The sequence below is a fragment of the Centruroides sculpturatus genome, unplaced genomic scaffold (assembly GCF_000671375.1).
Source record: "Centruroides sculpturatus isolate CEXI.00-Female unplaced genomic scaffold, Cexi_2.0 scaffold30, whole genome shotgun sequence".
Taxonomy (NCBI): Eukaryota; Metazoa; Arthropoda; class Arachnida; order Scorpiones; family Buthidae; genus Centruroides; species Centruroides sculpturatus.
In genome coordinates, this window is record NW_019384755.1 from 1329331 (window position 1) to 1345272 (window position 15942).

The following is a 15942-nucleotide window of genomic DNA, read 5'->3' on the forward strand; positions in this document are numbered from 1 at the left end:
ATATATGTATATATATTGATTATCTAATTTATATATATATATAAATTAGATAATCAATTTTCTTAAACAAATAACTTCTCTAAGAAATTAATTTTCATAATATTCACTTAATTAGAAAATATTAAAGTCCAATTTAGAAAATTTAACAGAATAAGGAATTTTTATCCATTATTACATTAAAATAAGAAAACCGTTTTATCAGATTGTTTCCATAAAGAGGCAATTTGTTTAACTTACGATCATTAAAGATATTGTAAACATGAAACTTTGAGATAACTACTTTGTTCAGATAAGATGCCTCATTACGTCACTTTCATCATTAAAATACTTAAATGTGTATTATCTGTATGAAAATGTATGAAATGATTTATCCTCCTTTATTATTATTTTTTCCTGAAAACTACTGTTTTTATTTTTAGGTGCTATTTTTACAGAAGATCAAAAAGATAGTGCCGTAGAATTGGCATTTAAGTACGCAGTGTACCGTATAAATCGGGACCGTAACATCTTGCCTAATACCACCCTAATGTATGACATCCAGCATGTACCTCACGACGACAGCTTTCATGCTTCCAAGAAAGGTAAGAACTCCGTAGTCATAGTAACAGCTCTACCTACTTTCTGATCAGTAAAACATGTTACAAAAGAACTGATTTATATTGTTATTACGTAAGATTCTTATAAAAAAATAAAAAGGAATTTTATTAGCATTAAACTATTTTTATTCGTATTGCATAATATAAATTGATTATGCAGAATTACATTGCGAAATTAATTATTATTTATAAATGTAATTAGATCGGTATCATGCATATGTTTGCATTAAGATATTTCAGACAATTTAAGGAAAAGATGTCGTAAAACTTCCATCAGTTTCTTAATTCGTTTTCGACATATCTTAGAAGTTGTTGATGGTCTTGGTTGCTTTCCATCTGTTCGAAAGAATGGGAATCTTCCAACAAATCAGTGTCGTGAGAGGTTGCTGGCTCACAATTTATCGATCTAGATACCACTCCTTCTCGGAGGATGGTAGGAAATCTGAAGGAAAATACCATATTTCTGACATCATTGCTGACTGTTGGGACCTCAGTTTATTCTCTATCTTATTATTCTCTTACATAGACAATATCTCAATTGTATACTCTAAAAATAACTCAGATATTTTATTTTTAGTAGAACTATGCTGGAAAAATTTTAGTTCTTTTTAGAATTATTTATAATGAAATACTTTCGATCAGTATTGTTTACAATATATTCTGAAACAAACCCTAGAGATATATTTCGGTCATATTTTGTAAGATAATATCATTATTTATATTCAAATTTAATAAATATCAAAGATAGAAATTCTAAAATTATTTGATATAATTTAAAATACTTTTCAATTTTCTAAATTTAAAATTTTCGAGAGATTGAAAAAATCGACCAGAATTGTCATGATTAAATGATAAGATGGAACATTGTTAAGAATTCTTTGACTAAATTAAGTACAGTTTTGGAAATGAAAATGAATTTTTTATTACCATTGTACAAAAGAATATAATAAATATGTAAGTCATGAAACATGTAAGTCCTAATCACTGAATAATTATTATGATTTAAAGTAAAATATTAAATTATTATTTAATACAAAATTAATTTTTTAAACTCGATAATAAAGTAAATATATTTATAATCTAATTTAAACGCATATTTTAGTTAAATAAAGAAGTAAATACACTTAATCTAAGATAAATCTAACAGCAATTTTCTTATGTTACACACTAGAATTCTAATATTACTGAAAATTTTGTAGCTTGGCTTATGTCAGTTTATATTTTAATTAGAAAAGATTAGAACAATAAAGGAATTTAATTAAGAAATTAAATAAAATATACACGTTTAATTAATTATTTTTAATTTAAGTAAGATGACATTACTATTTGTACTTGTGTTATTCTAATCGTTTTATTTTATTTCTCAAACAATTTAAGTCAGTTATTTAATAACTGTTATGAAATATAATTTATTAGCAATTATATTGTTTTATATCTATATTTATGTACTCAACTTTATACTATAATAAGTACAGTTTAACTTAAACGTTGCATAAAGAAAAATATTGAAAAAGTTAACAATATAATTATAGCAAAATGTATATATGTAATTTTGTTTATTGTATATGCTTTATTAATACACTTACATGCAATTTTTATACTGTTAGGGGAAAAACCGTTAAAACAATTAAGAATCAGTACAGTCGATCCCCCTATAACACGGTAGATACGTTCCGTTTTTTATGAATCCATTTTCTACGAGTCCAGCCGATCACAGCCCGGCACGTATGCAGTTTACGGACTACGGCCGTTTGAAAGGTTTCTTCCATAAAATTAATCGATTCTAGACTAGTTCGACTCAACATTTCCAAAATACGTATAAATTTTTGGGAATAATCCATATAAACTATGCTATAAACAAAAAATTGTAGATTACTTATCGAGTGTGCACCGTTCGACTACGCCATTGCTTAAGCTTGTTTTCGTCGTGGAGCTTGTCATCGAATGGGGCTCGCGTGCTTCCTGATAAATTATTATTTTTGCGAAAAATTCGCTGAACTTTGGAGACATCATTAATATAAATATAATTTTTATGGACGTTAAATAATAAATGGTTTTTAGTAGGTTCGCTGCTCGTTTAAACTCAACGGTTTGTACAATATCCGCTATTGGTTTAGATTCGACCAATCCTGTCGCGACACGAGTCGGCGATGACGTTTTATCGAGTTATACGAGTTTTTTTTAGCATGTTTGTACGTATACTGTCGCAATTTTTTTACCGTGATATAGGAATCCGAACTATAGGAACCCGTGTTATAGGGGGGTCGACTGTATAATGAAATACTGTATTCATTATTACTTTGTTTTTCGTTTTTGCGTGTTTATTTTTACTTAAATTAGCAAAAGTTAAGAAATTGCATATAAGATGAACCTAATTCAATAATATTCTGCTTCATATTTATGATAAACAGTCAAGATATATTCAAGAATAAAAAGCAGTATATGAAAGCTTGTGTATCTGAAAGTAAGTTCTGAAATAGATAAAAAACAAAGCATTTGGAGGTAAGGTTAACAATATTCTATGACTTCTTGTCATAGAATATTGTTAACCTTTCCTCCAAACTTGGATGTATGAAAATAGTCTTCTACGTAAACTTCCGAATAATGAATATAAACAGGTTATTTCAATACTTGTTTAGGGTAGAAAAAAACATAAAAAAGTGAATTTCTATTGAAGAGTTTGTTTTTTTAAAATATTTCTTATTAATTTACTAACAATTTAACTGTTTTTGGAATTTCTGAATGATTATAAATATAAAAATAAAAATAATCAAATGTTGATTAAAATTCAAAATTTGTAATAATGTAATTGCTAATTATCAAGTCAAGTCATATCAATGTGCAAATATTTTGAAATTACGTAAATTTAAAATAGATTTTTTTTAAAATTATACTAATAGTTTTGTTTTTGCTTTTATTAACATATTCATTGTATAATTGCATATATATACATTAAAAAAATTGGATTAAAATAAAAATTCTATATAATACAAACAATAACTGACAACAACAAAACTTTCAGGATTAATGGGAGAATTAAATATAAACAAGAAAAATAATTCATTTGGAAGATAAATTTATCTAGAATATTATTAATTTTTTTTTCATTATTTTTCAAAATTTTTCGTTATAGGAGAAACGCTTAGTTTTTGATAAAAGTAATGTGATTAATATTTTAATTATTTTAACAAATAACATGCATGTAGGAAATCTGTTTGTTTCCATCTGAAAAGTGCTTCTAGGCATGATTTTTCTGTCTTGAAAATATTTTCAATAAAAGCAAAATAAACAACTTCCCTCCTTTCTCTAAAAGAAAAATATATATATATATATATATATAAACCAGAAAATGCAATTGAATGTCTTCATCAAGAATGAATAAATAATAAAGTATATAACCATTTAAGAAGAATCTTAAGAAGTTTTTAAGTGGATATTCGATTTATATTCAACTTCATGCAAGAAATAATCGTTAATTTAAGTTAAATGTTTGAGTGGAGAATTTACAAGCAAACGATCGCTTTACTTGAATACAATTAAGCACATTCAAAGAAATGTTAGTTTATTAAGCTGAATGAGTTTCAAGGAAAAAGAAGAAGAAAACGAAGGGGGAAAGAAGAAGAAAATTTCGATTGCTCTACATCTTTCTTGCTGAAGATAATTGAAAAGAAGAAGAAGAAGAAGAAGAAGAGAGGGAGGGGAAAAAGAAATTTACTTCATATTTGAAGACAATTTCAAAAAAATTTATTATATCCCACGTATATAAATGATTTTTAAAAATGGGCTTCGTTTTTATCTTAAATAGTAGTTTCTTTCGGGATAAAATTGATTAAAATTAAAATTTTGTTTAATACGATTTACAAAAGTAATTTTTATGTAAAAATAAGATAAAGACTATTGTTTAAAAGATGTAAGATAATAAAGACAGATGGTTATTTTCTTAAAACGAACAGAATGGTGAATTAAAAGGGAGTTGTCGCTGTCTATCGACTGTCATATGTCACGTGTATCGAGTCAATGCCGTGTAGAGAATAGACTTCCTGTGTAGTAATGAGTCTTCTCTTCATCCGCAAAGGTTGTATCTAAGAAAAGAAAAATTGAAGGAATTCCGATTAGTGCCAACTCTCGGTACCAGATGTCGTCTTTCACAAGCACGCAAAGACATCTGGGAAGAAGATTTGCCTTTGTCAGCTGTTCCTTCTCTATTGGATCTTCTCCTATTTTTTTTTTCCTTGCACAGTTTGGATTCTTTGATCTTTTAAATCGCCTCTTCTTATAGCAACATCAAATTGTAAAATTGAAAAAAAAAAATTAAAAAATTAAAAATAAAACCACGTAACACCTAACTTGCTGTTTTTCCTTGTTTTTTAATAGAATAAAAATCGCCATCTTTTTTTTTGGAANTTGATAGAGTTTCTTAAATCGTCTATTAATTTTTTTCACATAATAGTAACATGATCGCGTTTAGTCTTGAATCTATTATTGAAGATCTTCAATAATAGATTCAAGACTAAACGCGATCATGTTACTATTATGTGAAAAAAATTAATAGACGATTTAAGAAACTCTATCAAAATAGACATACCAGAGATGAAAATTTGTGTAATAAAAGTTGATAAATAAATCATATGTAGTTTCAGCTGTTTTCTTAAATAGCCGAATTTGTTTAATTAAACAACAATTTGGGGACCATTGGTCTTAGGTTAATCAGAAAAGTTGAGCTCTGTGTCCAACCCCAACCTCTTTGGCATGCTCTTATACATAAAAGCGAAATCGTAGTAAAATTTAAAAAAATTTTATATTATTTATTCGCAAGTTATTTTAAAGTTAGTTAATTTATTTAAAAAGACCAAAACCAATGCTAAAATTTAGTATTATACGATTTTATACATATCAGGCCTCACTTGAAGTCACAAACGATCATAACTCCTTACTTAATATAATTAATTCGATATAACTCTGTGACATAATTGTATTTAAGACAGCAAAATTGCAATACTTGGTATTAGTAAATGTTTTATGCAATTTATAGCTATTTTTTATAATTTATAATTTTTTTAATGATCAAGTTAGATCTGCTTTGCTCATAGCCTTATTAAATGTTGAACAAGAAAATAAATCCAACAGAATTCTATAGACTGATTTCTTATAAAATTTAAAAGAAACTCGTGTGAAAACACTTTCAATAAATAATTTTTCAAAAGAAAATTGAGTTATAGTTAAAGTATTATCAACATAATCTTATATCTTGAATACTTCTTCGTAATTAAAATCTATATTTTATCATAGAATCGTCGAAACGTACAAAATTTGGACTAATCGTTCTTTTAAGTTAATAATAATAATAATGTGTGTTTTCCTATATTAAAAAAATGTACTTTGATTATGAAATATTTAATTAATATATAACTATTACTTCACACAAATGCACAGATTTTGCACAAATGTATCAGGATCTAACTTTGATATATTTACAAAGAATAATGTCCGCTCTCTCTAGCTTTCTTTACACAAGCATTTATTCAGAAATAACCTATTTGCTTTACAACGTATTTTACTTTCCTGGCTCACATCACTCTCGCATTTTACAGCATAACAAAGACTGACTCCAAAAAACCTTTTGTCGTGGACTCATACTTTTCCCTTTTGTCCATAGATGTGTTTCTGTAGATGGCTTTCCTGAACATAAAGGTCTTTCGTGCCCACGGGGCATTTGAAGTCCCTCCAAGCAACACAATATCATACGATGACCCAACATATAATTTATGAAAAACTAAATTATTTAGCATATCGTTAAAAAAACGAATATTGAAAAAATAAAGAAATAAAATTAATTTAGATAGGGAAAATTATAATATAGTATATTATATCGTGTCTCATGTTTATATTAAGTACAAATTTTGAAGATACAAATTTTAGTTTCTCTTACATCAGGCTTCCTTTATTACTGATAATTACTTATCACAGATAAGTTTACGTAATATTCATAATTTTCTGTAAAATTTCAGAAGATTTTTCCTTTTGACAATTTATCCGATGCTTTTAGCTTTATCAGAATTATAAATAGTGTGTTACAAAGTTAAAATGTTTAACAAGATATTTATACATAATTTAATTTATATAAACAGTTTAACTGTTAGGAAAAAATATTCATTAAGTATGCAGATTTTCAGATCTTAATTTAATATCAAACAATCGCCATTATCAAAGTTTAAGAGCCATACAAAAAAATAAAAGAAAAAAATTCTTTCAAAACAAACGTTATTAAATAGGTAGCAATACTTATATAATAAATTATTTTTAAGCTACATCAAAGAACAAATATATTTAAATAGAAAATATTCCGAACATATTCTGTACTGTACTGTACATATAAAAACAAATGGATTTAAAGTTATGAATTAAATAAAATAATTGGATAATTGTAGTGAATGATTACAAATAAATAAATACTGTAGTTAAAACGTTTGTAAAGTAAAACAAAAGTAATTGAATAAATAGTTAAAATGTTTGTAAAGTTAAACAACAGTAAATAAATAAACGATGGGTACAATCTTAGACATGTAATAAAGGCCACAGAGAATTAATTAATTCGAACCTCCAAGATGTAGGAACATGATCTGTATTCTTAGTGTTTAAATAATGTTCCTTAAACTTTTGTTTAAATATTTTCATCTTTTCTACTGGGGATGCATACATGGAAAATGTAACATTTCCAATAATTCGAACTTCAGTTCATAAACTTAAAAATCCTTCACGCTTTCAAAATATGTGTGCAGTGATCGAAAACGTTTGATTTTTAGTGTTGTCACGATCTTGATATGTATAATTTTTTATTTTAACTTAGTTAAATAGACTAGATCTTTTTGCATTACTGATAAAGTATGTTTAAAATACATATATTTATTTAACGATTAATTAAATTTTAAAATATGTAAAACATATATTTTATTTATTTTATTCATTCTTTGATATTTATCGAAAATATTTTCGTGTGTTATTAAACTATCCACAAGATATTTAATTAATTTTAAAAAATTTCAAACTTTTAGGAATTATTTCTGAATTAAAAGAGAAAATTTCATATAAAAATATCTTTTTCTATGCATATAAAAATATCATTAAGAACACTTTCTGTTGATAAAAAATGAAATAAAATAAAAAGCAATTCATCAATAATTAAACAACTGCGTAAAATTGAATTTTACAATTTAAATTACTTTGGATGTTAAAGAAAGTTTGCATTTTTTTGTTTAAAAGTTAATGCGTAAATTGTGTTATTCGATTTTTTTTTCCATTTTATGTTGATGTAGCGTTTTACAACATATTTATAATGAAAACTTTTACAGAAAAGAAAGTATTGCAGAATTAAGTAATGAGTTAAATCAATAGCGCGTTAACAGTAAAAATATTTTCAAATATCATTTTATTAATAGTGTTAAATATTTTCATATTTCTAAAGTGGTTTATTCGAGTATGCAAATTGTAGAAGGCAGTTTAATTTACAAAGAATAAAATTTTTCTGAAATATTTTCAAATAAACAACTTTTAATATTCTGAAAGAGATTGGTAGGTAATGCACTTACTTTTTAGTTAATTTAATAAAGTTGCTAAATTACAGATTTTTAATTATTTAAATAATCATTGTCGTGATTACGATTAATCATAGTGATAGCTGTACGTTTAAATATAGAAATGATTATGGTTTACTATTTTTTTGACGATTCATAATTATAAAGCAGATTTGAGAGCTCATTTTTGTTATGTTTTTTGTATTTATCACGATTTCATTCAGAAGTTTTTAGAAATAATCGTAAGAAATATATTTGTAGTTGAAATACTGTTTAAACTCTTAGCGAATAAAATTATTATTACAATATTATAATTTAACTTTACAAAAATGGCTTAAAAACAATTTATGTTAAAATAGTTTATAAAGTTAATCTATTTTAATATTTTTTATACGATCAAATTTTATTCAATAGAAATACATTTTAAAGTAGACTAGACATGAATTTAAGTTAAATTTGTACTAATGTATAAATTAAAAGTGTCAAAGTTTTGATCTAAGAACGTTGATAAAATAGATGAGTTGCATGCAATCCAGTACTTATAAGTTATACTGTAGCTATTTGACACAAGTTCCATTAGATGAGAGATAATAACTTCGAAACTATCTGATCACAAACATTTATTCCATGCAGCAAAAGTAATACTTCCTTATTCAACTTCATTTCCACGCCTGAACGATTATGTATATAAGAATTCTCGTCTGCGTAATTACCTAGAACTAAAGCGATGCATCAAATATTATTTGACTTTAATCAAACTTTTTCTATAATTTCATTTGAATTAAATCTAATATTAAAGTTGCTACTTTTTTTTACATTTTTTTAATAATTTATGAATAGTATATGAATTATTTATAATGTTTAAAATATTAAACTGATTTGCTCTTATTTATTTATATAATGTTTTCTTTCAATTCAATTATACCTTATATATTTTCTTTAATATTAAAAATTATTTATATATAACAATTTAATTTTAAAAAGAATATAATTCAAAATAAATCAATTTAATTTTGTTGAATTTTATTGGTTTCCTGAATTGAATTTTATTTTTAAAATTAAAATAATAAAAAGTTTATTGAAGAAATTTATAATAGAATTTTTCTTTCGAAATTTACTATTTTATGCGATATATAAAATGAAAAAAGTCTTATACAGCAAAGTTCGAAGCGGATCTTTTCTGAAGCATTAGAAAATAAATTGAAAAGTCCATGTCTATTTGCTCCTAATCCTTTTTGTGACGTTCTTATGTCATTGGTAGGAAGCGCACGCTTCTAAATGTTTAGGAATGATGCATTTCTTTCTGTAAAGTTCCATGAAATTCTGAACATTGGCATATCTAAATTTTTTCTAAAAAATCTTTTTATAAAACTATAATAAGTAATACAAAATCAATGACTATAGTGATAGAATAAGCGGATTTGAAATTATAGAAAATGTGTTTAAATCGCTAAAAATAACTAAAATAAATTGCTGATAAATGTAATAGAAATAATAAAAATATTTCAAGATATTCTGAGAATTTCAAAGTTTAAAATGTTCTGGAGAATGTAGGAAGCTATAAATATAAAAAATTTCAAATATCTATTTTTATTGGAAATTTAATCATCATTTTTCATTTTAATGACAAACTAACTATAAAGATTAGATCATTATAAAAATTATCTATAGAAAATAACATCGTTATACAATTTCTATTGAATTATACTTGTGTATTTTACCGTAAATAAATGTAGACATTAAAAATATATAGCCTATATTAATATTTTATTCTCTCTAATTTCTACAATTATTTATAGTAAAGTATAGTGATTTAAAATAAATTAAAAACGGTTTATAAAAAAACATACAAAAAATATATATATATANTCGTGCAATATATAACATTGGTTTATTTATTTAACATCAAATATTTATAAGGAAGAAGAGGAAACGATATAGGAACGCAACGTGTCGACCTCGATACTAGAATAACACGAACGAAAATATTTAGAACAGAATAAACGAAAGCACCTGTCTGAGACAACTATTCCTCTAGTGTTTTCTCATACATTAGACAAACTACGGGTCAAATAAAAACGACAATTCAAGGTCATAATCAGGAAAAAATCTTTCGACGTTCAGTAACAACGGCAATCAATCCGTCATACAATCGCATCACGTACAGTACATTTGCGACTTCACTAGACAATGTTTGCTCATTTCCGGTCATTAATTTACTCTCTTCTAGCTGATTTGAGAGAATACAAAGGAATTATGCTGATTTTTTCCCCGATAAAGTCCGCTAAAATTATTTTCAGAGCGCAATAGAATATATATATATATATATTATTTTTACAAAAACATAAAATATCTATATTTTATGTTTATTGTCTTATATATAAGTTATACTTTATATTATATATTGTAAATGTTTATTTTTTAATGCATAAGATTTAAAACTTCTATAAGCCAAAGTTAATGCCATCATTTCCCTAGTGGGATTTGGTTAAAATCAAAATGAAACTTTAGATTGCCTTGAAGGCATACTTCTTTTCGAAACCAATTTCAGAGTTAACAAGTTCAAAATATTTACATCACACTCGAATTTGTAAGTATATCTTATAAAATTCAACTGATTGTTGACAGAGTTAAATCTCTAAGCGATAAGCTTAAATTTCTTAACTTTTTAAACTATGTTTATAGCTATTTTTTCCAATATATGCTTTTGTTAAGTATAATTAATGACAATTTTGAAAATGATAAGAAAAGCTTTAGTTTACTTTTAATTTATAATCTGTATGTCATAAGTGAAAAATAGGGGGGTTCTTCTTCTTCTTTTCCTTGTTTTTTTGTAAATTATTTAGCATTTTAATTGAATTTTTACACGATAGTAAAATGTAAATTTAATATTTAATTATATAATTATGTTTAACTTAATATAATAAATATAAGGTCTATTTATACTTATTTCATTAATTTTTCTGAATTTAATCGGTATTAATAAGCCTTTATATAATAATACTAATTGTACAAAGGCCTGAGAATATTAAAACTAATTGATAATTATGTCACAATATTTTATTCAAGAACAAAATCTTAATTATTAAATTAATTAAAAAGAAAGAAACAGAATTAAAAAAACAAAATGTACATAAAAATTAAAATACAAATGTAAATAATAAATTTCATTATATTGATATACCATATTATATACGTGATTTGAATAAAAACATAAAAATTTAATATTATGATTGATTTATAAATTATAATCTATATTTATATATTTTATTTTAGGAAAACTGAGATAAAGACTAAAATATATTTAATTTTTACATAGAGAATAAGATAAAATTAAATCACGATGTTCTTTACATAAATCGTATTTGACGATAACACGCTCATATATCAGATTGCATTCGAAATTTACCTATAGAAATATAACGCGTGGATTTGGAATACAAATATGAATTTGATATTTATTGAATATTTTTTGAAATGTAATTTATTTTGAAGAGAAGTCACAAGTAAGCCTAATAAATATTTATAAAGAAAATTACCATCTAGGCAACACTTACATCATCTATAAAAAATAAGAGTAGAGCTATAAATTAACACGTAATTGAATGCTAAATTACTTTTTTATTATTATATAAATATTTTCATTTAAAGTTAATGCTTGATTGGGTATTCTACATAATAAGAAAAGTGTTTAAATTTAGTCTTTCTCATTACACAAACTTTCTGCCGCTTTCATATGTTTTCTATGATACACGTCATTACTTGACATTTTCTCCATCCTGTTGTAAAGCAGTCATTTAGTTAAGAGAGAAAAGTAAATTAATCTATCTCAGCATGTTGTTATTTGTTTACCGTAAGTCTGTAAGCTCTAGCATTATTCTTGGGTTAACTAAGTATATGTCGCGATACACTACAGGAAATATTAATCTCATATTTTGATAAATAATTAATAGGCTTATTTATCACTTATAGGCTTATCATTTATAGTTTTTAAAATTAAACGTATTGACTACGAATTAAAATGAATAAAATTAAACATATTGAGAACGCTATTTATCAGTTTTCTTGTTTTTTATTTACATTTAACACACCTTATTGATGACTTTTATGGAGCATATCATAGCAGAGTTTTATAGAAAATTTAAATTATAATTCAATATCTTAAACAGTGTTTTAATTGACAAATAATTCTTGAAGATTTTTCTGTATTGTCTTCTGAGGATGAAATTTACTACATATAGTTTCAATTTTCTATAAAATATAACTGTACTTTGATTGCTTTGATATGCTCCATAGAAGTGGTCAATATGATATGTTAAATGTAAATAAAAAAAACATGAAAATTGATAAATAGCATATATAGTGTTAATAAATAATTTTTATTTCATTTTATTTTTTAATTTTTAAATAGGTTATTTGTATAATTTTTACACACTCTTTACTTAAATAGGATGGGCAATATTATGGAATTTTTAATCATCATTTTATTATTTAGATTTTCCGTTAAAGATTAATGAAACATTTTACATATCTTTTAAGATAAGTTTTAAGATCGAAATAATAACTAATATTTTTATAAATGTATTTTTATAAAAAATATTTGCATTTACATATTTTTATATTTGTTTAATTTGCATATTTGTATTTAAATATTTTTATATTTTATGTTTTCAAAAACAATTAAAAGGTATGTTTTTAATTGTTTTTCAATAAGCTAGTTGAAATGGATTTATTTTATTATAAAGCCACAGCTAATTTTAGAGGACTCTCATAAGAATGAATGTTGTATAGCAGGTCACTTAAGTTTTAATTCCTGTTGTGTGGTCGTGATTATGACTGGTTTGCCTCACTCTCCAATTACAAGTATGCTGAATTTGTAGTGACTGCAGTATGTACACGAATAAAATTAGAAAAGGAGAACATAACTCCCAGCTATTAAATTCTGACTTGGCAAAAACACCTAGTGTGCCGAATATATCTCATTAAAGGACCCACCGATATCTATGGAGCAAAAATATCCGCTGACATTATCTTTTTAGTAGCTGGAATCGAGAGTTTCATGCGGTTCCTTCCTCGTCTTCTAATAATGCCTGCAAGATAGCCAATAATGGATTCCGATTCTTCTTCACTGCAATTATGCATTCAGAATGTAGTCAGTGACTTATTAGGGATGGCAGAATGGGCATTTCTGGGTCCTACCGCTCTAAAGGATCCAGGATGGAATCCTGACGGGTTAAAAAACCTCAGGAAATTTTTGGGGGTAGCTGTCTAGATATATCGGGCGTTGTTTCTCACCATCCGGCTACGTCATTGTTGGTCTGGTAGAACCCATAATGGGCTTGCTAAAAAAAGGTCTACTTTGTGCCAACAGGAGGAGAGAATTAAACAAAGTGCATAATTATGAGCGTACCGGTGGGAAAACGCACGAGGCATTCACACTTTCAGTTATTTTTCAGTCAGCAAATTTTGCTTTTTAGAAAAAAGTTTTCTCTGCAATTAGAGAATAAGATAAAATTAAATCAGCACGAGGTTCTTGTAAAACATTAAACACAGTAAAATAGAAATTAGTGATTAACTCATTTATGAAACGTGCTGATTTGCATACATAAGCGTTTTATTTATAAAAGTTTTTCACCATCAAAATATTCAAATATCTGAGTAGAATATTCTTATTTGGTGAAACATTTTCCATATTTTTATAATATTTCTTATATTTTTTTTGTGATATTCTGTTATTAAAATATTTTACTCTAAAATTACATAGCTGAATTATATTTACAAATAAGTTATATCCAGTATGGGTCTAACTGATTTGTAATTTAAACCTACGCAATTCATTGCTGGAATTTTTAAGTTTCTCTGCAAAAGAATATTTAAATTCTTCTTCAAATGTGTACGCCTCTAGTGGCCGAGTGGCTAAAATCGCTGAACACTGGTAATTGGTTGTGGGTTCGCGCTTCGCCAACGGGCTGGCCACATAGAGTTTCCCAGATTTTCTTTATGTTTGAAACACATAAATTTAAGAGCAAATCTTCCAGTCTGTCCGAGCCAACACGTGGGCGATCTGACGAGGCATCCCCTCGTCAGATCGCCCACGTGTTGCGTTTCCGTAAGCAAATAAACCGATAAACTAAAGCCAAAGAATATCTCTTGATCTGATGGAGGAATTGAGAGATATTCTTTCAGATTAAACAAGTTTCGATACTAGTAGTGATCTTTAAGAGATTATGTACTACAAGCTAAAATGGAAATACTTTTCAATGTATCCCATTCCCTTGGAGCTAAAACTATGAGTTCCGTTTTAAAAACAACTGGACTGAAAAGCAAATAGTTCTACTGCTATTTGCGAATTATACAAGCATGATGCTACATCTCCAAAAATTGTTGCAAGTAACAAACAAGTGTTCAGCAATATGAAGAATAAAGTCGTTTTTAATACTCTTCATATTGCTGAACACTTGTTTGTTTAGTTTTAATTTTTTTTCACATAATAGTAACATGATCGCGTTTAGTCTTGAATCTATTATTGTTGATCTTCAATAATAGATTCAAGACTAAACGCGATCATGTTACTATTATGTGAAAAAAAATTAAAACTAAACAAACAAGTGTTCAGCAATATGAAGAGTATTAAAAACGACTTTATTCTTCATATTGCTGAACACTTGTTNCAATAATAGATTCAAGACTAAACGCGATCATGTTACTATTATGTGAAAAAAATTAATAGACGATTTAAGAAACTCTATCAAAATAGACATACCAGAGATGAAAATTTGTGTAAAAAAGTTGATAAATAAATCATATGTAGTTTCAGCTGTTTTCTTAAATGGCCGAATTTGTTTAATTAAACAACAATTTGGGGACCATTGGTCTTAGGTTAATCAGAAAAGTTGAGCTCTGTGTCCAACCCCAACCTCTTTGGCATGCTCTTATACATAAAAGCGAAATCGTAGTAAAATTTAAAAAAATTTTATATTATTTATTCGCAAGTTATTTTAAAGTTAGTTAATTTATTTAAAAAGACCAAAACCAATGCTAAAATTTAGTATTATACGATTTTATACATATCAGGCCTCACTTGAAGTCACAAACGATCATAACTCCTTACTTAATATAATTAATTCGATATAACTCTGTGACATAATTGTATTTAAGACAGCAAAATTGCAATACTTGGTATTAGTAAAATTAATTAAATTGAATCGAAAGAAATTCTGAGTTTTTTTGAAGTTGTTATAGTGATGAATGAAAGGGACATTATCGAATAATTAGTGCCAACCAGTGTTTTATGTTGAAGAATGAATTAAATTATATGTTTTTATTATTTATAAATTTCAACTAAATATTCAATTGGGAATAAAAACAATAAGTACTGAGAAAATAAAATAAAACACGTGTTTAACTAACGAATAATTATTTGAAACTTGGTTTGACGAAATCTCATTAACTTAAAATCATTAAAGGCTCATACTAACGAAACCTGTGCAATTTATTTAAATAAACTTTGTGTAATGAATTTAAATCTGCTAGAGTGATTTCTAAAAATGATTGCTGGTGACTATAATTTCAGAGATTAGCGTCAACAAGAAATTATATCGTTCTCTAGAGAAAGATGTACTTCTCGAAATTTTAACTTTAAAAATGTTAGTAATACTACAAAAACATCAATAACATTTATGAGGATTTAGAAAGTATATAATAGTATTGAAGAGCAGTTTTTCAATAGCACATTAAGTTACGAAGTGAGTTCACAAAATGAAGATATTTCAAAG

General features: G+C 25.9%; 1 protein-coding gene across 1 annotated transcript in view; it reads left to right on the plus strand.

Annotated features, from left to right (window-relative positions):
- LOC111628692 (glutamate receptor ionotropic, kainate 2-like) overlaps window positions 1–15942 on the plus strand; it is a 258703-nt gene that overhangs the window by 152439 nt on the left and 90322 nt on the right. The window contains exon 2 of the mRNA XM_023372523.1: window positions 420–581. Within this exon, the coding sequence (XP_023228291.1) occupies window positions 420–581 (162 nt within the window). The remainder of the gene's footprint in view (window positions 1–419; window positions 582–15942) is intronic.